The following is a 23684-nucleotide window of genomic DNA, read 5'->3' on the forward strand; positions in this document are numbered from 1 at the left end:
CAGAAGGGCCTGGGTTCTAATCCCGTCTTCGCCTTGTCTACCGTGTGCCCGCTTCACATTTTGGGGCCTCAGTTACCTCATCTGTCAAATGGGAGTTAAGACTGTGAGCCGTCTGTGGGACTGGGGACTGCATCCAGCCTGATTACCTTGTATTTACCCCAGCTCTTAGAACAGTGCCTGTCACATAGAAAGCACATGACAAATACCACTTAAAAAGAAGCCCTTTAGTGGAGGGAATCTGTGTAAGCACTCAATGATTAACTCCATCTTTTCCCCCTTCTTGCTCCCTTTACTCCTCCTCCCCCTCTCCCCATCGTCGCCCTGCCCACCCTCAGAGAGGAAAGGCGATATCCCCGAAGAAATCCCGGATGAGGGAGCCCGGACGGCAGCAGCTCAAAACCAGCGGTACCCCGGAGCCGAAGCCTCAACCTTTTGTGATAGAACTCCCGGGAACCTCATTACATCTTCCAGACAAGAGTCCGTTGATGAGTGTTTATTCACGAAACCTGTCTTTCTGCTTGCATTTCAGATTTGTCCAATATGTGCGGCGTTACCCGGAGGAGACCCTAATCACGTCACGGATGACTTTGCAGCTCATCTTACACTTGAACACAGAGCCCCTAGAGATTTAATATCCTTTTACAAGGCAAGAGAAAAGGGGAGAAGTTTATGTAACTACCGGCCTTAGTTGGGTCTTGCCCTTATCCCACTCATTCTGGGCCTCACTAATTATCAGAACTGCGTTCATCCTCCTCCTGCCAATCTGAATTATTTAAAAGGCAAATCACAAAAGCGAAAACCCTCTTAGGTTTCTTCCCCGCAGAGAAAGTCAAACGAACCTATCGATCGGAAGCGGATTAGGTCTCCAGTTTGAAGCGAACGATCCGTGCCAACCGTAGGAGATTTTGATTCGGCTGGCCATTCCAACTGGCGTTCACATTTTGTTGAATTAAGTAAAATAAGCCAGCATTGATTTGGCACTAAGATAAAATTCCTCACCCTCCGCTCAAAAAAACAAAAACAAACCACTATCCATGTTTCTATTTACATGGAACAGAGTTGAACTCTTTGGGCCAGATTAAGGATCACCTTATATGGTTTAAGAAAAACGTGGATTTTTTTTTCGTCATTCACTCAAAAGAAAATATTTCTGTTAAAAGTGGTTAGAAAGGATCGTTATTTTAAATATTATGGCTGTCCAGTATTTTACCAGGACTTGGTATTACAAGTAACACTCAGATGAGTCGCACAGTCTGAGGACCTCACAAAGAAGGCACAGTTAAGCAGAAACTCACCGAGCGTATAAAGGGGAGAAGGGGTGAGAGGCCAGTGACGTAGAGGGAGAGTGGGCAGAATAAATTCGCACTACAGCATGCTGTTACTCTTCATTTATGAAGTGATTTGGCCCCAAAGCTACACCCGCTCTCGGTGAGCTTTATATTGTGAGGGCAAAAACTTAAGCGATGTTAACATCTCGGTCCAACATCTGACTGTTTTCTTAACTCCCTGGCCACGATGAATCCAGTGGTGTTCGCCATGTCCGTAGAATGTTTCACCCAGGCCGAGGATTGGGCGGTCCCCGGGCCCGTAGATCAAACATGCACTTTACTAGCAGTTCTACTGGCGGGCTTTCCTCTTCACAGAGCTCATATTCTCCAAGCAATAGGGAAGCCATGGACCCAATAGCTGGTAAGATTTACAAATGCTTTTCTTTTCCCCGTATTTCTGCCTGCCAGAGTATAGCGCAGTCGCGTATGTGTGTTGGGGGGTTGGGCGGGGGGGCGTGCGTGTCTTATCAAATTGGGTTCCAATTCTGGACAACATTCCCCTCTCGTTTTTCCCATTCCCAAATGCGTGTCACTTTCTCGTGCACCCGTGGGGTGCAGATTTAAAAGATCAAACCCATGGGAGTAATCGGATTGACTTCACAAAGTGGTAGATAAAAGTTGAAGCTCTCCAAATGACTTTGGCTCCTCCTCTGCAGCAGCAGGAAGTATGCGGTGGAGAAAATTCAGCCCAGTTTTGCGCTCTTGAGTGAGAAGAGCTCTCTCTCTCTCCTTCTCTCCTGGGGTACAAAAGATCACGTGAAACACCTCCCAGTGAAAAGACCTAACAGGAAATTGTAGTGAGGGATTTTGGGAAGTGCGGTGTGCTCTGAAAGCTTGGGAAAATGGAAATTGAAATGGCCGGCCCAGATTTTACCTGCCAATTCCTGAGCCCTCAAACTGCAGTTTAAAGGACTTCAGAGTAGCTTGTTGAAAACTCTCAAGATGGGTTAAAGACGCAGTCCCAAGTTTGCTAAGAGTGGATAGAGCCACGGGCCTAGGAGTCAGAAGGACTTGGGTTCTAGTACAGAATCCGCCACCAGTCTGCTGTGTGATCTTGGGCAAGTCACTTCACTTCTCTGGGCCTCAGTTCCCTCATCTGGAAAACAGGGATCGAGACCGTGAGCCCTAAATGGGACAGGGACTGTGTGCAACCCGATTAGCTCATTTCCACCCAACCGCTTAATACAGTGTCTGGCACATAGTAAGCTCTTCGTGTATACCACGTGGCATAGTGGATAGAAAATGGGCCTGGGAGTCAGGAGGTCATGGGTTCTAATTCCAGCTCCGCCACTTGTCAGCTGTGTGACTTTGGGCAAGTCACTTTACTTCTCTGTGCCTCAGTTCCCTCAACTGTAAAATGGGGATTAAGGCTGTGAGCCCTATGTGGAACAACCTGATTACCTTGTATACCCCCCAGGGCTTAGAACAGTGCTTAGCACATAGTAAGCACTTAACAAATGCCATTATTATTACTACTATACCCCAGATATCCCTTTTCAATCAATCAATTGTATTTATTGAGCGCTTACTGTGTGCAGAGCACTGTACTAAGCGCTTGGGAAGTACAAGTCGGCAACATATAGAGACAGTCCCTACCCAACAGCGGGCTCACAGCTAAGCCTCCCCAGCCTCCCCCGACAAACTAGAAATGGTGCTGTGGCCGAGGAGGCGGAGGCATCGACAGCAGCCAGTAATGGGGCCACGCTCCTGAGATGGGTTTGGGAGCCAAGGTATTTTTGTGTACATTTTGTGTGCCTGAGTGTGGTGGGCTGGGAGGATGGATTCTGCCTGGGCTGTTGCGTATTTGCAGGAATTCTGCCGATGAAAATCAAGGGCTTCCCATTATGGGCAGACACGGAGCAACCACCGAGAAAGAGGCTCCAGAAATCATCTTCCATTTGAGCAAGAAATCTCAAAGGGGGGACTTCACGTCTTTCAGCTTACTTGTTTGTATTCCAAGGAAATCTCGTTGCGATGGTAGCTTTGCCTCCCATCTCTCGATCCCCAATTTGTTGTCACGCCCTCTGAGTTTACATATGTGATGAAAGCGTTCAGGTTACACGGTCTTTAAAATAAATCACAGTCATCATCCTGTTGAGATTCACTGAGTGCCTGCGGTGTTTTCAGGCACAAGCATGTCTGAAGTCGTAAAGAACAGGGAGGGGCTTGAATTCCATTTCCTGCTTTTTCCCCTTTTCCTCTCCCCCTCCAGACTTTGAGCTCCTCGTGGGTCGGGAATGTCTTCCAACTATTGTATTGTACTCTCCTTAGCGTATAGTAGAGTGCACTGCGCACAGTAAGCACTCAATAAATACTATTGATTGATGGATTTTTACCCACTAAACTGCCAAGGGCAGAGAGTAAGCTAAAATGCCTTGAAAAAACCACAAGTGAGATGAGCCCTCACATAATCAAGTTTGAACATCATTTGTAGATCTCTTGTCGTTCGGGCTTTGCTCCTCTTCTGTTGTAATGCACCTGTGGTAAGAATAAGGCAGGAGTGCGATAGGAAGTTTTGTGAGCCGAATAATGGATTAGAAGTTTTCTCTAGCAGTAGTTGCTAACATGCTATTGTGCAGTTTCAGTTTGCTTGTGAGTCGTCCATTCAGATGGAAACAATTATAAAATGTAGAAGTTGCCTCTTGGAAAGATGAGAGGATTTTGGACTGGTTTTAGTAGAAGGGATAATTCCTCAGTTTCCTTCGAGTTAAGTTTACATTCTTCATATTAAAAATAGGACTATATCTGATTCTCTTTGGAGCTTGAGAAAGCGTGGGTAAAACTGGCTGTATAAAATCTGCTGGAGTTCCCCCGCCTCCTCTTGTTTCTTAAAAGCCCACCGGGAAAGTATTATAGCCACCCCTGGGGAAATCTGTTTTGTCTTTTGGCCTCCCATTTTGGAGCTTGGGTTTTAGATAGCCAAAGAGCTCCTGTTTCCCACTCTGCCTCGGAGCAGGAAGAATTTTCCCAAAACCCATCGTGAGCTAAAAGTACACTCCTAGGGGAGAACAACCCTGACTCCTACATTGCTGTTCCCATTCTTAAGAAGAGGGAAGCCTTAACTCTCCTCCCATCTTCCTGGAACCCCCTGGGATCAAGAACCAAACAGAGTAATGACTCTTGCAGAAGGGACAGCTGGTCACCCTAATCGGGTCTGTCACTGTATGTACTGAGCGCTTACTGAGTGCAAAGCACTGTGCCAAGCGCTTGGGAAAGTTCAGTATACCTACCCCTGCCCTTGAGGAGCCTACAGACCAGAGGGGTACATGGAGGTAAGCTTGCACTGCACAGCCCCCCCACCGACTGTAGCTACAGTTTTGGGTTTCTGGGGGAAAACGGGTCAAGTCAGGGTTGCTGGTATTTCTGTCCCCTTTGGGTGGGCAGGCGAACAAGGTCCTGGAAGGGGAACAGCAGCAGGCTAGAGCTCTTTCCCCTTCTGCTACCCCCAGATGTTCTCCTAGCCGAATCTCCTCCTGCAGCCCTCGCTCAAGGGTGAGAGGGCAGGGAAGGTTTGAGCAAGGATAGGAATGTAGTGGTGGAGAAGCGTTGCCCAGGAGATCTCTTGGAACAAGGGGGCAACAGTAGCTGGGGCCCAGGGGCCAGAAACAATATGGCCTAGTGGCTAGAGCACAGGCTGGGGAGTCGGGAGGACCTGGGTTTTAATCCCATCTCCACCACTTGTCTTCCGAGTGACCCTGGGCAAGTCACTTCACCTCTCTGTGTCTCAGTTCCCTCATCTGTAAAATGGCGATTAAGATCGTGAGCCCCGTGTGTGACAGGGGCCGTGCCAATCCAATTTGCTTGTATCTACCCCAGCACTTAGTACACTGCCTGGCACATAGTAAGCGCTTAAAAAACACTATTATTATTATTAGGAGAAGGTTACTCCTTTATGCTGGTTCTGTGGAAGCATCTCCCATGCTCATGCCTCTGGCCACAGACACAGAGTCTCCTCTCGTGCCTCAGACTCAGCGTAAGCAGTGAAGGCCAGTAGAATTCTGTTTTAATGGTTGTGCATGTCTGTCTGCCTGCCTGTCTTTTTTTCCCCCCCTCCTCTGAGCCACACCTGGGGTTGAGGGAAGCTCCATCTCCCTACACTTTAGGAAAACATTTAGTCCCAGACTTTACGGAGCATGTTCATGTTGGAATGGATCCAGTAATCAGAGGTGCCAACTTCTCATTCTGAGCGTAGGCGTGGAAGGTGGGGTGGGGATTTTGAGAGGGATGAGCATTGGGAAGAAACAGGCTCCCAAGAACTAAGAGCACAGGATGGAAAAACTTCAGTCTTGTCAGAGACAGGGGAATGGCGAGGATCCAGTCCAACCCAAACAGCCACGGGGGGCTGGTGTTCCCTTGGACTGGACTCGTCTGGCGATAAAGACCAAGGCGGTTGGCTAAGAGAAGTATATAAGAGGCCATTAATTACTTAATTTGGGTAACCGAGGACCCGCTCTGTGGAGCTCACAGTTGGCTACTCATCCCTTACCTCGGTGCGGGAGAAAAACAGCCAGAAGTAGAGATTGCCCACTGAGGCTCTGCCAATCGTGGCGAAGGATTCTGGGTAAAAAATGACCAAGGGCATCTCCTTCATTTGGATTTATTGAGCGCTTACTGCATGCAAAGCACCATACTAAGGGCTTGGGAGAGTATAATATAACAATAAACAGACACATTCCCTGCCCACACTGAGCTCATAGTTTAGAGACGAGCTCACATGTCTCATGACGGCGGGCTCAGCTGGAGTTGGGAAATTAGCAGGCTAATGTGGGCAGCAGGGGCCGCAGCGGCTACTGAAAGCGGCTACCCTGGGCAACTGCCCACTCTTCAATGGGTTGCTACAGCCCAGTAGTGGCTGAGAAGCAGCATGGCATAGTGGGAAGCAGCATAGTATTAGTGGATAGAGCACAGGCCTGGGATTCAGAAGGTCATGGATTCTAATCCTGACTCTGCCACTTGTCTGCACTGTGTGATCTTGGGTAAGTCATTTCAAATCTCAATGGCTCTGTTACCTCGACCCTCATCTGTAAAATAGGGGTAAGTACAGTTGACCGACTGACCCAATCCATTAGCACTCTAGTCCATCCTTTCCCGCAGGTTCTCGGTCCCCAAGTCTCCGGGACTGGATTGAGAGTCATCTGCCCCTTAGGATGGGAGACTCTGTCATTGTCTCCTTTCTTCTCCATAGTCTTTTTTTTACCATCTTGTCACTCCCCCATAGACCGTAAGCTGCCTGCGGATGGGTATCTCGCCTACCAATTCTGTTAAATTGACTTTCCCAAGGGCTTAATACAGTGCTCTGCCACAGTAAGTGCTCAATAAATGCCATTAATCATTGGATCGTGAAAAGGTAGGTAGCTCTTCATGATCCTGGTTTTAAGGATCGCCTTTTGGCCCGCCTACATCACATAGTTTCCTCAAGATCGTGTCCTTTGCTGGCTTCCTTCCCTTAGACTGTGGATGTCCCTAAAGCCTAGCTCTTGGTCCTTTCCCCTTCTCACTCAATACCGCCCCCGACTTTGTTCTCTACCCATACACATGTGACTCCCAAATACTGGTCTCCAGCCACAACCATTACCTTTCCGTCTGGTGTGGGCAGGGAACCGGGCTACCGACTCTATTGTATTGTACTCTCACAAGTATTTAGTACAGTGCTCTGCACACAGTAAGCATTCAGTAAGTACCATTGATGATGAAGGTTTGGTATCTTCTCCTGCATCCAGATCTCAGATCCCCACTACCCCTTCAGACTTACTATGAAAACCATCTTTCTTTTTACACCTTATCATCTCGCCGACTTTCCCAACCCACATCGGCCTCTTCCTCCAGAGGGTGTTGGAGTCCTTCAGTTTATGCCTCCAAGTTCAGTCATTCAGTGGCGTTTATTGAGCACCAGTTGAGCGCTTGAGAGTTCACCAGTAGCAAGGCACCAATTTCCTACCATCTAAGAATCTAATGGGGGAAAGCAGACTTGATTTACAGAAAGTGAAAACTAGAGGAAGAACCAGGAGAAGCAGGACAATCTCGCCAAACAGCCAATTATTTCTCAGAAATATTTAATAATCCTAGTTGTGGTATTTAAGTGCTTACTATGTGCCAAACACTCTGCTAAGGGCTGGGGTAAATACAAGGTGATCAGGTCAGACACAGTCCCTGTCCCACTTGGGGCTCACAATCTGAGAGAGAGTCCAGATATTGAATCCCCATTTTACAGATGAGGAAGCTGAGGCATAGAGTAGTTGTGACTCACTCAAGGTCACCCAGCAGGGAAGTGGCAGAACCAGAACCAGGTCCTCTGACTCCCAAGCTAATGCTGTTTTCACTAGGTTATAGTTTTTCTCTTTTGACTTCTGTCAAAAGAGCCCTGGCTCAGGAAAGGAGGTGTGGATTTCTGGAGACGAGTGGTCCCCTTGCCTCACACCCTGTGGATATAAGGGAAAGCCGCAGAGGAAGGAAAAAGAAAAAACCCTTGCAAGAAGAGAAGGAGAACACTGTCGCATCATCACTTCTGGCATTGTTTGCTCATTTCTTCCGTAGCAGGAGTTTTCACTGTGTTTTGGATAGTTTACCTTAGGGGAATGGAAAGAATTCTTCAGACCATTCCAGACTATCCGGATAAAATCAATTAATGGAGAGTATTTGTCAAGCACTTCCTTGGGGCAGAGCCCTCTACGAAGCATCTGGGAGAGTACAATAGAGTTAAAACTGATCCTTGCCCTCAAGGAGTTTACAATCCATTGAGGGAGAAAGGCACTAAAATAAATTTACAGGTCCAGGGAAGCAGTAAAGCAGTAGGTCTGTTCGTGCGGAGGCAGGGAAATGCCCCTCTAAGCCCTGGAAATAAGCAGAGGAGATTTGAGAGGGAAGATGAGGTGTTCCATTTTCGGATGCCTCGAGCCTTTAGTGTCAGTGGGATGTCATGGAGAGAGATGTCATGGAGACAGGCTGAGGTGCAGGATGGCAGAGAAATGGAAGTCAGGGCCTGTGAGGTAGATTTGGGAGTCATGGGCAGGCCATGGCAGCGGGTGAGCTCCCCAGGGGATTGTGTGTCAGTGGAAAATAGAAGAGGACCCAGAACTGGGTCTTGGGGTACCCACAGCTGGGAGTGGGGTGCAGAGGAGGAGCCGGCGAACAAGGCCGAGAAGGAGCGGCCAGGGAGTTCGGAGCGGATCTGGAAAGTGATAGGTTGGTTTAAGAAACCAATAGGCCCAGGGGCACAGCGTGGTGACGCACAAGAAGGAATGATGGCAGGATCACCAAGCAGTGTGGGGAGCCGACACTGGGAAATGGACAGCAAGGCCAGCGGAGGAAACTTTTGCCAGACACGGTCCAACGAGACGTCGGACAGTGCGGGACTCGCTCGCTAAGGACAGAGCATCGTGGCCCACTGCCAGAGAGAAAGGGGTGGCTCTTTCGGACTCAAAGCTTCATAAAGAACAGAGAGACAAAAATGACAAGAGCACCAGACACTCAAGCATCAAACAACGAGACAACTTTTTTGTGCAACCCGTGTGGCAGGGGCCTGGACCTCAGAGGGGAGCCTCGCCTTTAGTAGTGTGTTCTTCGAATAAGGACGGCAGTTCATATATATATATATATATATATATATATATATATATATATATATATATCCCATAGTGCAAGGTTTATCTAGAACATAGTGCCCATGTTCTAGGAGAACCAAATATTCCAGGAAAGCTCAGCCCTGACCACCACTGTTCTGCCTGGTAAAATTGTTAAGGGTGTTTTGAGAGGCAAAAAGTCTTTGGAAAAAGTACAGTTCCACCATCCTAGGTATATTTTAGCTATCGTCTGCTGTCGTCAGAGATTTGTAAAAAGTCGAGCTCTTTGAGAGGAAAGAAATGTCGTAGATTTGTCTGCGGTCTTTGCAACGACCGTAGCTGTCGGGCTGTCATCCGGCTAAGTGGGGGGCCAGCAACCTATTAGGGAGCAACATATCAGAGCAGTGATGAGCTGGTGGTGGTGATGATAATAATTATGGTATGTTAAATCAGTCGTATTTATTTAGCACTTCTATGTTCAGAGCACTGTACTAAATGCTCAGGAGAGAACACTGTAATGGAATCAAATGCTTACTATGTGCCCAGCACTGTACTAAGCGCTGGGGCGGATGCGGATAATCAGATGAGTCATGGTCCTTGTTCCCCATGGGGCTCACAGTCCAATTAAGAGGAAAAACGAGTATCGAGTCACCATTTTATAGATAGGGAAACTGAGACCAGAGAATTCAAGTGACTACTTGCCCATGGTCACACAGCAGGCAGCTGAAGGAGCCAGAATTGGAATCCAGGTCCCCTTACTCCCAGGCCCGTGCGCTTTCCACTAGGCCATGCTGCTTCACATGGCCTTGTTTCTTATCTGGCTCCTACCCCCAGTTCTCAGACACAGGTGAGTGAATAGTCTCAGATGGGATTTGAAGGTCATGGGGGAAAAGTAGCATGGAAGCCCAAGTCTTTGGGAATACCTAGCCTTTTTGCCTGCCTGCTTGTACCTAGGTGTGAAGCACAAATAGAAGGTGACAGGGGTTAGAGCAGTATCTTTTCCGTTCCTCTCAGAAGGGGAAGGGGGGGAGAAAGCTACCATCCCCTGAAGAAAGGGGCAGGGTTTGGGAATAATTAATCATAATTATGGTACCTGTTTAGCACTTACTCTGTGCCAAGAACATTTCTAAGGGCTGGGGTAGATACAAGTTAATCAGGTTGGACCCAATCCCTGTCCAACTTGGGGCTCACAGTCTCAAGCCCCATTTCACAGATGCAGTAACTGAGGCCCAGAGAAGTGAAGGGAGCTGCCCAAGGTTACACAGCAGACAAGTGGCAGAGCCAGAATTGAAACCCAGGACCTTTTGACGCCCAGGCCCGTGCTCTTTCCACTATGCCGTAGTGCTTTTCTCCTAGGAATAGGTTAGGAGAGAGCTAGGCAGGATTATAGAACCATCCAGTGTTTGTGGTCTTGCAAAGTGGAAATGTGATCCACACCCACTCAGACTGTTATCCATTGTGACTGCGCCCTCCTGGCAGGTGGGGGGTGGGGGCCTAGGAGGGGGAGGGGGGCACGGTACTGAGTGGGACATAATGGCTGAGTGTGAGGTCGTAAGGGGGGTTTACCCGGCTTCCTTTCTGTGGCAATCAGTAGCCATAAGGCCAGTGAAGACGGAAAACCAAGCCAACGGCGCCCTGGTTTTTTATGGGACTATATTCCTCGGAGGGCTATGGGAGGAGGAAAAGAGTCCAGTGACACAGAAAGACCTGCCTCAAATGCCCTACCCCCCAGGTCCATAGGTATGAGCAGATTTCATGCTTGCGGTGGCCTTCCAGATAAATCACTCCCGATCTTTACAGCGGAAGTGCTGGTTTTCCCAGTAGCTGTAGTGTTTCCTGAGCCACCTAGGCCGGTTTGGCTCCTGATAACCCGAAATCTGGCATTGGGGAGGGAGGTAAGGGGGCAGTCACTGAGACTCCACTCTGTCGCCCCACGCTTTCTTCCCTGGGCCGTTCGAGGGTGCAGTGGGGAGAGAGCCAGTGGGAAAGATGGCCAAGCGAAGGCTAGCCAGGGGGGAACCTTCTTAGCCCCTGGAAATGAACGGAAGCACTAGCGAAGGGTTTGTCGGCCACTTTCTTTTTTTTGCTAGACCCCTGGTTGAAAACTGATGCAGCAATAAAACAATCACGATAGAGTGGACTTTCACTCCGCTGTAGTTGAGAAACGGCGAAAAGTAGCATGGTGTAGTGGAAAGAACATATGGCTAGGGGTCAACCTGAGTTTTCCTCCCAGTTCGGCCACTTGACTGCTGTGTGACCTTGGGCAAATCATTTTACTTCTGTGCCTCAGTTCCCTCGCTTGTAAAATGGGGGCGTTCAACACCTGTCTCCCCCCCCTTCCCCTTAAACCAGGAATCCACGTGGGACAGGGACTGCTATTCTGATCCGATAAAATTTTAATCTTCCTCGAGCGCTTATAGCACAGCTCATGGCTCATAATAAGTGCTTGACAAATGTCATTATTATAATAATTAGTATTAATGAGTGCCTTTAGATTTGTTGATGGGGACCTATTATCACCCTGTCAATCAGGGCCGTAGTCTGGACTAAGCTCTAGACTGTAGAATCGAGACTGTAAGCTCGTTGCGGGCAGGGAATGCGTCTGTTTATCATTCTGTCATCCTCTCCCAAGCGCTCAGTACGGTGTCGGGCATGTGGTAAACGCTCAGTAAGTACAATCGACCAACTGGCATTTTGCCGGCGTGACTAGTGGACGTCAATGTGTGTCTTGTACTCTCTCTCGGCAGAGCTTTTATCTCAGCTCTCAGGAGTGAGACGCTCAGCGGGAGGACAGCTCAACTCCTCCGGCCCTTCCGCTTCCCAGCTGCAGCAGCTGCAGATGCAACTGCAGCTAGAACGGCAACACGCGCAAGCAGCCCGGCAACAGCTGGAGACGGCCCGCAACGCCACCCGGCGCACCAACACAAGCAGCGTCACCACGACAATAACGCAATCCACAGCAGCCACCAACACAGCCAACACGGAAAACAGTCAACAAACGATTCAGAATTCCCAGTTTCTTCTCACCAGGTAGCGCGTCTCGCCCTATTTAATCCTGCCCCGATGGCTCTGCCCCCTTATGTCACCTCCAAATGGGAAGTTACCGTCTCCCTCTCCTTCTACCGAAGGAAACTCACACTGTCCTGAGGTTTCGACCGCTGAGAATCCGTTTGTGCTGGGATGGTATAGTGCCCTCTCTCTCACCCACCGGGATGGGATCTTTAAAATTCAACCTCTGAGGAATAAAACCAGGTTTTCAGAAGCTTTTCTCCTCTGTGTAGGAAGATGTACCTGATTTTATATATACATGTACCCATATATATATATATATATAAGGCTTGGCCTCTTAAACTTCCCTATTTAGCCTTATGTAAACCTTTCTTGGTAGTGGTTAACTTTGTTTTCTCTCTCAGCTCCCCCAGAACAGCAAAACTGTAGATGGAATATGTTTGTTCCAAGTGTTAATCCTTCCTTAATTTGGGCCAGCAGGAGACTATGCCAATGGCTATCGAACCAGCTTTCGATTTAAATGGTCGTTAACCTTAGGGTAAATGCCGATTATCCAGGGAGGGGCAATTTGGACAAATAAAAACAGGGTTCGCTGTTGAAACCAGCCGTGGCGACCGAACGGAGCCGACCCGGGGGCTCCAGGAAGCAACTTCTAGTCGCCTAGAAGGAGCAGGAAGGAGAAGAGAGTGGCCAGAGCCTCCCAAGCGGGAAAGGAGGCCAAGAAACAGAAAAGGACAGGTCAACAGGGAACACGATGTCCACCACAGGGGTCGAGGGTTGACATCACCAGTGCTCATTGAACCCCGACTGGCTGCAGGCCTGACTTCTCAAGTGTCCCCAAAAAGGCGATGTGCAGCTGGGGTTCTTCCCTCCAAAGCCGGGCACTCGGCTTTTTTTTTTACCACTGGGACAAACAGCCTCAGCCTCGGGGCACCTAGGGTTCATCCAGATGACTCTTTCAGAAAGGAAACTTGTGCATTTAGAGCTATGGGTAAGTCTGGTCTGAACTGGTGACATTGCACCCACCTCCCTCCCTGCCTGTCTTCCTTTCCACCCTCCCCTTCCACCCTTGGCATCTCTGCCCTTCTCCCCTGGTATAGTACAATGCAACAGAGTTGGGAGACCCAGTCCCTGCCCACAGAGAACTTACAGTCTAGAGTTCCAGAAGGAAAGACGTAGTCTCTGCCTTCAGAGAGCCTAAAGGCTTATCCAGTTATTGATGAGGGGCTTGGGCCAAGATAAATTATTATTACTTGTATATATTGAGCACGTACTGGTATGCAAAACGCTGTACTAGGTGCTTATAATGTTCAAACCCAGGGACCTTGGGGAGAAAGTGGATGCAGTAGATAGTTGCAGGATATGTTGGTGTGAAATAGCCATATAAGTCAGCTGATTATCATACAATTAAGTGCCGAGTAAGGGGATAAGTACCTGGCTTTAATCCATTTTATGGTAGAAGTAATGAGTGGGAAAGGGCTTCTTGGAGAAGTTGGGGAGGTGGAGAGGGAGTTCATTCAATTTGAATTATCTGAGCACTTACTGGGTTTAAAGCACTGTTTGAAACACTTGAGAGAGTACAATATAATGACATTCCCTGCCCACAATGAGTTTACAGTGTAGAGAGGAGGTGGGAGAGTCCATCAAGGTGCAGCCAGGAATGGGGGTTGTGGAATACCAGAGTGTGAGAGCCTGAAGGGAGCCAACATGGAGAACCACTAGTAAGGTTGTACTTTCCCAAGCGCTTAGTACAGCTCTCTGCACACAATAAGCGCTCAATAAATACGATTGAATGAATACATTCTCCAGGACCCTGAGAGAAACGGGAAACCGTCGGAGGGCTTCATATAGACAGTAAGCTCATTGTGTGCAGGGAATATGTCCTTTATTTAGTTAGATTGTACTCCCAAGTGCTTAGTATGGTGCTCTGCACATGGTAAGCGCTCAATAAATACAATTGACTGACTTGGAGAGTAGAGATGTACGACAACTCAGACAAATAATTCAGCTTTCCATTCTCTCTTTCCTCCTCCTCCTCAGGAATTTATTCCATAGGTCTCCCCTGTTGGAGTGTAAACTTCTCTAGGGTGGAGAATAAGGGTTATTTTTTTTTTTTAACTTCTATTATACTCTCTTCCCCAAAAGCCTAACACAGCACTCTGAACACCGACAATTGATTCCACAAAGGCCTTGTGGATTATCCCCTCCCTTTCCTCCCTCCTCCTTAGTAATTTATTCTACAGGTCTCTCCCAGTGTGTTAGATTGTAAAATTCTCAAGGACGGAGATAGAGGGGTTTCTTTTTTTAAACTTCTATTGGACTCTCTTTCCCAAAAACCTAGCAGCACTCTGCATACAGTAGGTGCACAATGAATACTGATGATTGATTGTGAAACAGCCAACCATGGAATTTGGGACCAGGGCCCTGCAAATGAGAAAACGGAGGCCAGGGGAGTTTGGAATTAGCCTGAAACTCCACGTCAGGGTGCTGGGCCAAGCCGAACTGGAGTTAGGGCTCCCGGCTCTGGGGTGTCGCTGGATCAGTGGTTCATATTTGTTGAGCGCTTCCTATGTGCAGACTTCCACTCCCAAACTAGGGCTGTTCTCCTCACAGCCACACTAAACGGTGCCTGAGGCACATCGGGAAGTGGATTCTCAGGCTGAGGCCTGGCAGTATTCCTGAGCGAGCCGTTGAGAGTCAGTGACTCTCCCCCTCTTCAAAGCCTTATTAAGGGTACATCTCCCAGAGGTCTTCCCAGACCAAACCCTCCTTTCCTCTTCTCCCACTCCCTTCTGCATCACCCTGACTTGCTCTCTTTTCATCCCCCCACCCAGCCCCCCAGCACTGATGTCCATATCGGTCATTTATTTGTTTTTATTAATATCTGTCTCCCCCTCTAGACTGTAAGCTTGTTGTGGGCAGGGAATGTGTCCATTTAGTTATAGTGTACTCTCCCAAGCGCTTAGTACAGTGCTCTGCACCCAGTAAGCGCTCAATAAATACGATTGGCCGACTGAATCAGTCAGTGGTATTTATTGAAGCTGTGTGCCGAACACCATACTAAGAACTTCGGGGGGTACAATACATTCAGAGCTGGTAGACAGGTTCCCTGCCTTCGGTGAGCTTATAGGCTAGGGAGCCTCAACTCTTCTGTCTACGCCCCGCCCTACTCCCTGGGAGACCGGTACATTCTCGGAGACAATCCATGTCGGAGACGATCCCGGCCGATCCGGGGCCTCCGGCTCCGGACGGGAAAGCCGAGTCGGTCGAGAGCGACTCTTTCCCCATCAGTCGGAGGAGATGGGCGGGGATCCCCCTCCTGTCCTCTCCCGTCCATCGGCCGGCAGCTCACAGGTCCTGTCCCTCCTCTCGCCCCCGCGCAGGTTGAACGACCCAAAGATGTCCGAGACGGAGCGTCAGTCGATGGAGAGCGAGCGCGCCGACCGCAGCCTGTTTGTTCAGGAGCTTCTCCTGTCCACCTTGATGCGGGAAGAAAGTTCCTCCTCAGACGAGGATGAGCGGGGGGAGATTGCCGATTTTGGTGCTATGGGCTGTGTAGATATTATGCCTTTAGATGTTGCTTTAGAAAATCTAAATTTAAAAGAGAGTAATAAAGGAAATGAGCCTCCGCCACCTCCTCTTTGATGACATCCCAATAAGCAGACAATGTCCTCTGTGCTGTATTTGCCAATGAAAGTGGACAACTATCTTGGGTTTGTTTTGGTGATTGTAATTTCAGGTCTGTCACTCTTGTTACATTGTGTACATTCAAAAGGAAGAGAGAGAAAAGAAAATATATATGATAATCATTTCCACTTAACTAATTTTTACTTCTAGCAGGTAAACGTAGGAAGCAGTGCAGAGATGATCTCTGCTTCCTGTACCTTGACATGCAAAAGGCTGTGCTAATACTCCACATTCAAACTGAAGAGGAAAATTGAAATCTCTAATGAAGCTGCTGTGTGTATTTATGAATATTAATGAATAAAAACTGCTTGGATGGTTTACCTTAACTACTGCATGAGGTTTTTTGCAGCGTGCATGAGTTTTAGTGACCTTGTCATTTAAAAAAAAAAAAATGAAATACAAGGAGTAACACTATAAGAACCCAAAGCTTTTCCTAGACATTATTCAAAGGTTACGACGTCGAGCCGGGCGGCCGCGGTTTGTAGCCAGGGAGTAGCTTTTGAATAATGCCCGACCGAACCTCCTTCCTTTATGTGCCTACCCTGCGCATAAAGCCAGATCTGCCATGGACCCCCCGGGGGTGGCATTTTGACTCGATGTGACTGTTCTTTCCCTCCCCTTCCCTCCCCGCTCCCACCACCCGCTAGCCACCTGCCTCCACGTGAAGTTCCACCTCGCTTTTTAACGCATCTGTAGAAGACACAACCGTTACGGCTCCTGTCGGAATCTGCTGCAGAGGGCTTTTTGCGCGCCCTCAGATCCGATCCGGTTCTCCATGTTTGTTTTACCGTCTTTACTTTGGTGGTTGTTTAAGATTTTTCTTTCCAACTGTTAAAAAAAGCAAAACATGTTTTATTCAGGTGTAGATGGATTCATTGATTCTCTGTGCAAAAAAAAAAAAGTTAACCTGGATTATGTTGTCTTCGTTTTAAAAGCCTCACATTCTCGCTCATATTCTGAGTTATTTATGTATTTGCTTCATAGTTTGCAGAGACTTGTCAGTGTCAGGAGAGTTCGAGGATTTCACTTTCCCAGACTTTGTCGGTATATTACAAATGAATTCTTACTGCTAACTTTAGCACCTTTTATTTATTGTTTTTTAATTCCTCTTCTGGCATAAAAAAGTAAAGCCTCTTAATTGAATCATGCCACCTACATGCCTATGCTTATAATCCTACATGTAAAAAGAATGTACAGTGGTTTGGGGGGGGCAAAGGGGGATTTGGGTGGGGTTTTTTGTTTTGTTTTTTGTGCATAGACTTTCATAATGGCCCCAAGACAGGGACAGCAGGTAGGGGGAGGGGGTGGGATTGGAATGTAAAGTTAGAACTTGAAAAACATGTGCACAGCTTCCACTCAATTGATGACTAGGCTTATCATAATCATGTCTTCTTGCCGGATTCTCTCTTCTCAAATCCTTCTCTCTCCCACCACCCTTTCCCTCTTTTCTCTGTGTCCTTCCATTTCTGCAAAGCACCATTTTAGAATTAAATTACAGACTTGAATACCCACCGGTGTTCTCGACACAACTGTGACCTATATGTTAATTTAAAATAGCCGACAACATAAAAAAACCACCCCTACCCCCTCCCCCCCCGCGTTGAAAAATTGTTTCCGTTTCATTCTCATTTTCCGGAAGCCTTAGAATCCAGTGATTTCCACACAATAGTAGCTTTGTTTTTCTTTAGTCTCTGCAACAGGAAAATGTTTCAAGGGAAAATTTTACTCCAGGGCTCTGTTATCCTAGGAGTTAACCCCAGTAGGGATTTTTTTATTGATTGTTGAGGATTTTCAGAAACAATTTTCAAGCTGTAGTCTTTTCGAACACATCTGCACATTACAATAAGACACACAGTTCAATAAAGCATTTTCAAGACTGTTGTTCAGTTGAATTCTTTTGGCGTTGGTGAATTCTCCGGATAGCTCGATTGCCAGGATTTCGGGAGTGCTGAACTTAAATTTTTTTTTTCATTTCTTTTTGTCTCTCCCAAGCTACAGTACCAAGATAGTGCCCTGCCTTTGCTCCAAAATGCTTTAGAAGATGCAGTATTCCCAGCAGGACTTGTCATTTAAAAAACCTGGAAAGCAGGAGGTTGAATCTGGGATGGTTCATAGTAAATTATATATGTGTGTGTGTGTGTGTGTGTGTGTGTGTGTGTGTGTGTACATTTAACCTTCAGGATATCTGATCAGTTGCAGTCTCTTGTTGCACATGATAGGTTGGATTTCATGGAGCAGAGGAATCTCCTGGAATGTAGAAAAATATTCCTCTTTTACCTAAGCCTTTCATAGACATGTCCTATTCATTATAATAATGGTATTTAAGTGCTTACTATGTGCCAGGCACTGTACTAAACATTGGGGTGAATACAAGCAAATTGGGTTGGACATAGTCCCTATCCCATATAGGGTTCACAATCTCAATCTCTATGTGACATACGAGGTGACTGAGGCCCAGAGAAGTGAAGTGACTTGCCCGAGGTCACAGAGGAGGCAAGTTGCGGGGCTAGGATTAGAACCCATGACCTTCTTACTCCCAGGCCCGTACTACGCCGTGCTGCTTCGTGTTTTGGTTTTTCCCCACTGGCTGCTGAATTGTTGCAGGTGTTGAGAGACATACTATTGAAAGTCAGTATTTGGGGGAGGCAAGAAAATAGCCATGGTGTTTGTTAAGCGCTCCTTGGGTGCGAAGCACAGCCCCAAGTGCTGAAAATGATACAAGTTGATCGGGTGGGACACAGCCCCTGTCCTGCAAAGGGGCTGACAGTTTGGAGGAGAGGAGCTGGTACTGAATCCCCATTTGACAGATGAAGAAACTGAGCCTCAGGAGAGTTAAGGAACTTGTCCGAGATCTCGCAGCCGGCAAGTGGGGGATCTGGGATTAGAACTCAGGTCCTCCGACTCCCGGGCCTGTACTCTTTCCACTGAGACATGCTGCAGATGTTTGTCTTGGTTTCGGATGTGCCTTTTAATCTCCAAATCTTGGCCTTTTTTTGTTCCTAGTAAATGCCTGTGATTGCAGCTGTTAAAGTGTTCTCTAGTGCTTGTTGCCTCTTGTTTGGAAAGCAGTGGGATGTCTTTCAGGTCACATGATGGGAGAAAGGAGACACTTCTGTAGGGCACTGTTTAGAACCTGAAGGAAAGTACCTGCCCCTCTCCAGATCCTGGAAACAATTGCGGATCGCCTCTCTCATCATAATCGTAATTATAGTACGTACAGTGTGCCAAGCACTGTACTAAACGCTGTAGTTAGGTACAAGACAGGTAGGACAGGGTCCTTGTCCCTCCTGGGACTCACCACCTAAGTAGGAGGGGGAGGGTATGTATTGAGTTCCCATTTTACAGTTGAGGAAACCAAAGCCCACGGAAGTTAAGCGACATGCCTAAAATCACGCAAGGAGGCAAGTGGCGGAGCTGGGATTAGGACTGAGCCTTCCCCTGTCCCCTCATCCCCCATCCCCCAACCTGAGGGACAGGGACCATATCTAGGGTTCTGTTCAGTCCTCTGCATGCAATTAAGCACTTGATAAGTGTTATTACCTCAATTACTGCTTTTTCCATCAGGCCTTGCAATGGAACTATCCCAAGGACAATTAAATGGTAGTTCCTCTCCGGGGATCCTTAGAATCATTAATGGAACTGCTTGTATTTTTCAGAGTAAATAAGAGTACACTGGTGTTTCCTTTTATTTTTAAAGATTTCAATTAATTTCCTAGCCACCACCTAAAACCTTCTTTCACTTCCTATTGCTTTATGAAGAATTCCTGTTTTTCAGGGTGCCAAAGTTTCATGAAATAATATATAGGATCATAGCGTGATTTAAATAAATTGCAAGTTATAACACGATTTAAGGAAGAAATTCACTTTTTAGAGGAAGGGCTGGTTGATTGTGTTTGTGTTTTTCCAAAGATTTCTTCTGAACCAAGTGCCCCAGGTTTAGGGGGTGATTTTATTTGCCTTCAAAAACAATAGATTGGGTGGCGGGGGACTCTGTTCTGAGCTCTCTCGTTCCAACACCCTTAATGGACTGGCAGGAACAGAGATATCAGGAAGGAAACGACCAAATTTGTTGAAACAGTGTTGGGCTATGAATTTTTGTCACCATAAGCATCGGTGACATCAACTAGTTAGGTGCAGAGAAAATTGCATGAGCCTTGCTTAAAAATCAAGCACTGGGTAAAGTGCTTTGCACACAGCGCTCAATAAATACAATTGACCGAATGAATAAAAAAGAATGTGGACAGAGCCAATGAACCACATTTGGGCCTAGTAAGAGACTTTCTGTTTTACACAGCCATAGAAATCTGGTCCAAACACAAGTTCTACAGCTTTTCAGAGACAAATGTGTTGGGCAACTTGGATTCTTTTCTTCCTCCACATGAAATAGCAGCAGAGTACTTGAATATACATTTGGTATTCGCCCACTCCCACAGCCCTTATGTACATATCTTTAAATTGTATATTATAAATTCTTTGTTCATATTGTCTCTCCCATTAGACTGTAAACTTGTTACGGGCAGGGAACGTGTCTGCTAAATTCTGTTGTGTAATAATGATGATGGTATTTATTATGCGCTTACTATGTGCAAAGCACTGTTCTAAGCGCTGGGGAGGTTACAAGGTGATCAGGTTGTCCCACGGGGGGCTCACAGTCTTAATCCCCATTTTACAGATGAGTGAACTGAGGCCCAGAGAAGTTAAGTGACTTGCCCAAGGTCACACAGCTGACAATTGGCGGAGGGGGATTTGAACCCATGACCTCTGACTCCAAAGCCCGTGCTCTTTCCACTGAGCCACGCTGCTTCGTTACTCTCCCAACCGCTTCGCACGGTGCTGTGCACATAGGAAGCCGTCATTAAATATTGATTGAGCAGAGAGGACAGCTGCATGTTTGGGGGGAAATGACCTCTCCAGAGGAATCGATCAAAGGATGGTATTTATGGAGCGCTTTCTACGTAGATACAAGATAATCAGGTTGGACACAGTCCTTGCCCCACATGCACTTAATAGCATTTTAGGTTTAACATTTTTGGTTTATATTTTAGTTTGGCATAGTTTTGAGTTTTATAGTTTAGCATTAGTTTCACAGATAGTTATGATGAGGGGCAGGTTTGGGGTTGGAGTAGGTTGGGGGGGTGGAGAGACCCCCATAGTGATGTCACAGAGCAGGGGGCGTTTATGGGGTTTGGTCCGGTGGCTGGGGAGGGGACATTTAGCGTGAGAAGCAGCATGATGAGGTGGTTAGAGCATGCGCCTGGAAGTCAAAAGTCATGGATTCTAATCCCAGCTCTGCCACTTATCTGCTGTGTGGCCTTGGGCAAATCATTTCACTTCTCTGTGCCTCAGTTACCTCATCTGGAAAGTGGGGATTGAGACTGTGAGCCCCACGTGGGATAAGGACTGTCCAAACTGAGTTCCTGGTATCCACCCCAGCGCTTAGTACAGTGCCCGGCACATAGTAACTAATACCATCATTGTCATCATCACTTGCTGAGGGTGAATGGGTGGGCTATGACCCCCTCCTGGAGAGGGAGGAGAGAGTAGAGGTGGCGCCCGGCTGGTTGGGGCTGAGGCCTGGAATGCCCACCCCCTTCGTAGCCCACAGGCCATCACTCTCCCCACCTTCAAAGCCCTATTAAAGGCACATCTCCAAGAGGGCTTCCATCACTAATAATAATAATAATAGCATTTATTAAGCGCTATGTGTAAAGCACTGTTTTAAGCACTGGGGAGATTACAGGGTGACCAGGTTGTCCCACGGGGGGCTCAAAGTCTTAATCCCCATTTTACAGATGAGGAAACTGAGGCACAGAGAAGTTAAGTGACCTGCCCAAAGTCACACAGCTGACAGTTGGCAGAGCCGGGGTTTGAACTCATGACCTCTGACTCCAAAGCTCTTTCCACTGAGCCACACTGCTTCCCTACTTCTTCATTTTCCACTCTTCCCACTCCCTTTTGCACTGCTCTTAAACTAGGATTTGCACCTTTTATTCACCCCACTCTCAGCACGCACAACACACACACACACACACACACACATACACACGAGAAAGAGAGTTATTTATTCATATTGATGTCTGTCTCCCCTTCTAGGCTAGAAGCAGCATGGTGAAGTGAATAGAGTATGAGTCTGGAAGGTCATGGGTTCTAGTGCTGGTTCTGCTGCCACTTGTCTGCTGTGTGACCTTGGGCAAGTCATTTCACTTCTCTGGGCCGCAGTTTCCTCATCTGTAAAAGGAGGATTGAGACTGTGAGCCCCACGTGGGGCAGGGACTGCTTCCAACCCAATTTGTATTTATCAATCAATCATATTTATTGGACGCTTACTGTGTGCAGAGCACTGTACTAAGCGCTTGGGAAGCACTTGGGAAGTACAAGTTATATCCACCCCAGTGCTTAGTATAGTGCCTGGTACATAGTAAGTGCTTAACAAATGCCATTATTATTATTATTATTGGGCTGTAAACTTATTGTGGTTAGAAACCATCTACCAACTCTGTTATTGCGTACTCTCCTAAGCACTTAGTACAGTGCTCTGCACACAGTAAGCTCTCATTCAATATTGATTGATCAAATTGATCAAAATACCATTGATTGATTGGACCCATGGCCTCCACGGGGGGGAGGGCCTGCAGAGAAGCCAAGTGGGAGGGGGGAACCCCCTGCAGATTGCAGGGGCAGGTGGGCACATTGGGGTCCTCAATGGGGTGAGGGTGGAGGACACTGGTCTCTTCCTCAGGCTTTTCCCCACTCCCACATCAGCCCTCTCACTGACCCACAGGGACACCACCTCCAATTTTCTTCTTTGGGTATTTGAGGTATGGACACCTTGGGGAACCTAAAGCAGCAAGCAGGAGTCTCAGCTTGATCCCGATGAAATAACCAGGGTGTCTGGCCACCTAGGAATGGGGGGTACCCAGGGCGAAGGAAACAGGAGGAGGAGGCAGAAGCTAGGAGTGGAGGAGATGGGACGGAGAACCCCGTAATTTTGCAAGCTGTAAGAGTGCAAGATTGTAAAAGAGAAGCTTCAATTGGGAGAGCACGTTGCTCCGGCTACTGAGTTTTGTCCTGTCCACGTGGGACAGGAGCTGTATCCAGTGTGATGATCTTGTATCTATCCCAGCGGTCGGCACAGTGCTTGGCACAGAGCAAACGGTTCATGCTGTTACCAAATTCCAGGCTTTGCCAGGGGTGACTTTCAGGGTACCGACCACTTGGGGGCAGTTGGATCTTAGGATAATAATAATAATGATGACATTTATTAAGCACTTACTATGTGCAAAGCACTGTTCTAAGCGCTGGGGAGGTTACAAGGTGATCAGGTTGTCCCACGGGGGGGCTCACAATCTTAATCCCCATTTTACAGATGAGGTAACTGAGGCCCAGAGAAGTTAAGTGACTTGCCCAAAGTCACACGGCTGACAGTTGGCGGAGCTGGGATTCGAACCCATGAACTCTGACTCCAAAGCCCGTGCTCTTTCCACTGAGCCATGCTGCTTCCCCCAATTTCATTTCCCCATGAAATTGAGATGGTGCCAAAACCACCTCAAAGAAGCCCGAGGTTTCCTACTGCAGCCGGGCCTGCCCACTTCTCTGCCAGTACCAAGCTTCTCCATCCAAACTTCTCAACCTTCCTCATCTCGTCTACTTCACTGCCAATCGCTCGCCCACATCCTGCTTCTGGCCTGGAACGACCAACAGACCATACCTCTGCCCACCATCAAAGCCCTACTGAAGTCGCATTTCCGCCAAGAGGCCTTCCCCGACTAAGCTGTGGAAAGAGTCCGGCCTGGGAGTCAGAAGTTCCTGGGTTCTAATGCTGGCTCTGCCACTTTACTGCATGACCTTGGGGAAGTCACTTCACTTCTCTGTGCCTGTTACCTCATCTGAAAAATGGGGATTCAAAGTGTGAGCCCCACGTGGGACTACCTGATTACCCTGTGTCTACCAGCGTTTAGAATGGTGCTTGTCACATAGTAAACGCTTAAAAAATACCATTATTATTATTATTCCCCCCAAACTCTCCCCCTTCTTCATCATCCTTGCACTTGGAGTTGCACCCTTTATTCACCCGACCCTCAGTGCCACAGCACATATGTAC

General features: G+C 47.6%; 1 protein-coding gene across 1 annotated transcript in view; it reads left to right on the plus strand.

Annotated features, from left to right (window-relative positions):
* Positions 1-15909, plus strand: part of KCMF1 (potassium channel modulatory factor 1) — an 89335-nt gene extending 73426 nt beyond the window's left edge. Inside the window, exons 4-7 of the mRNA XM_038759410.1 lie at positions 530-631; positions 1515-1689; positions 11635-11917; positions 15280-15909. Of these exons, the coding sequence (XP_038615338.1) occupies positions 530-631; positions 1515-1689; positions 11635-11917; positions 15280-15541 (822 nt within the window). The 3' untranslated portion in view covers positions 15542-15909. The remainder of the gene's footprint in view (positions 1-529; positions 632-1514; positions 1690-11634; positions 11918-15279) is intronic.
* Positions 15910-23684: the final 7775 nt, after the last annotated feature.

The sequence above is a fragment of the Tachyglossus aculeatus genome, chromosome 17 (genome assembly GCF_015852505.1).
Source record: "Tachyglossus aculeatus isolate mTacAcu1 chromosome 17, mTacAcu1.pri, whole genome shotgun sequence".
Lineage (NCBI taxonomy): Eukaryota > Metazoa > Chordata > Mammalia > Monotremata > Tachyglossidae > Tachyglossus > Tachyglossus aculeatus.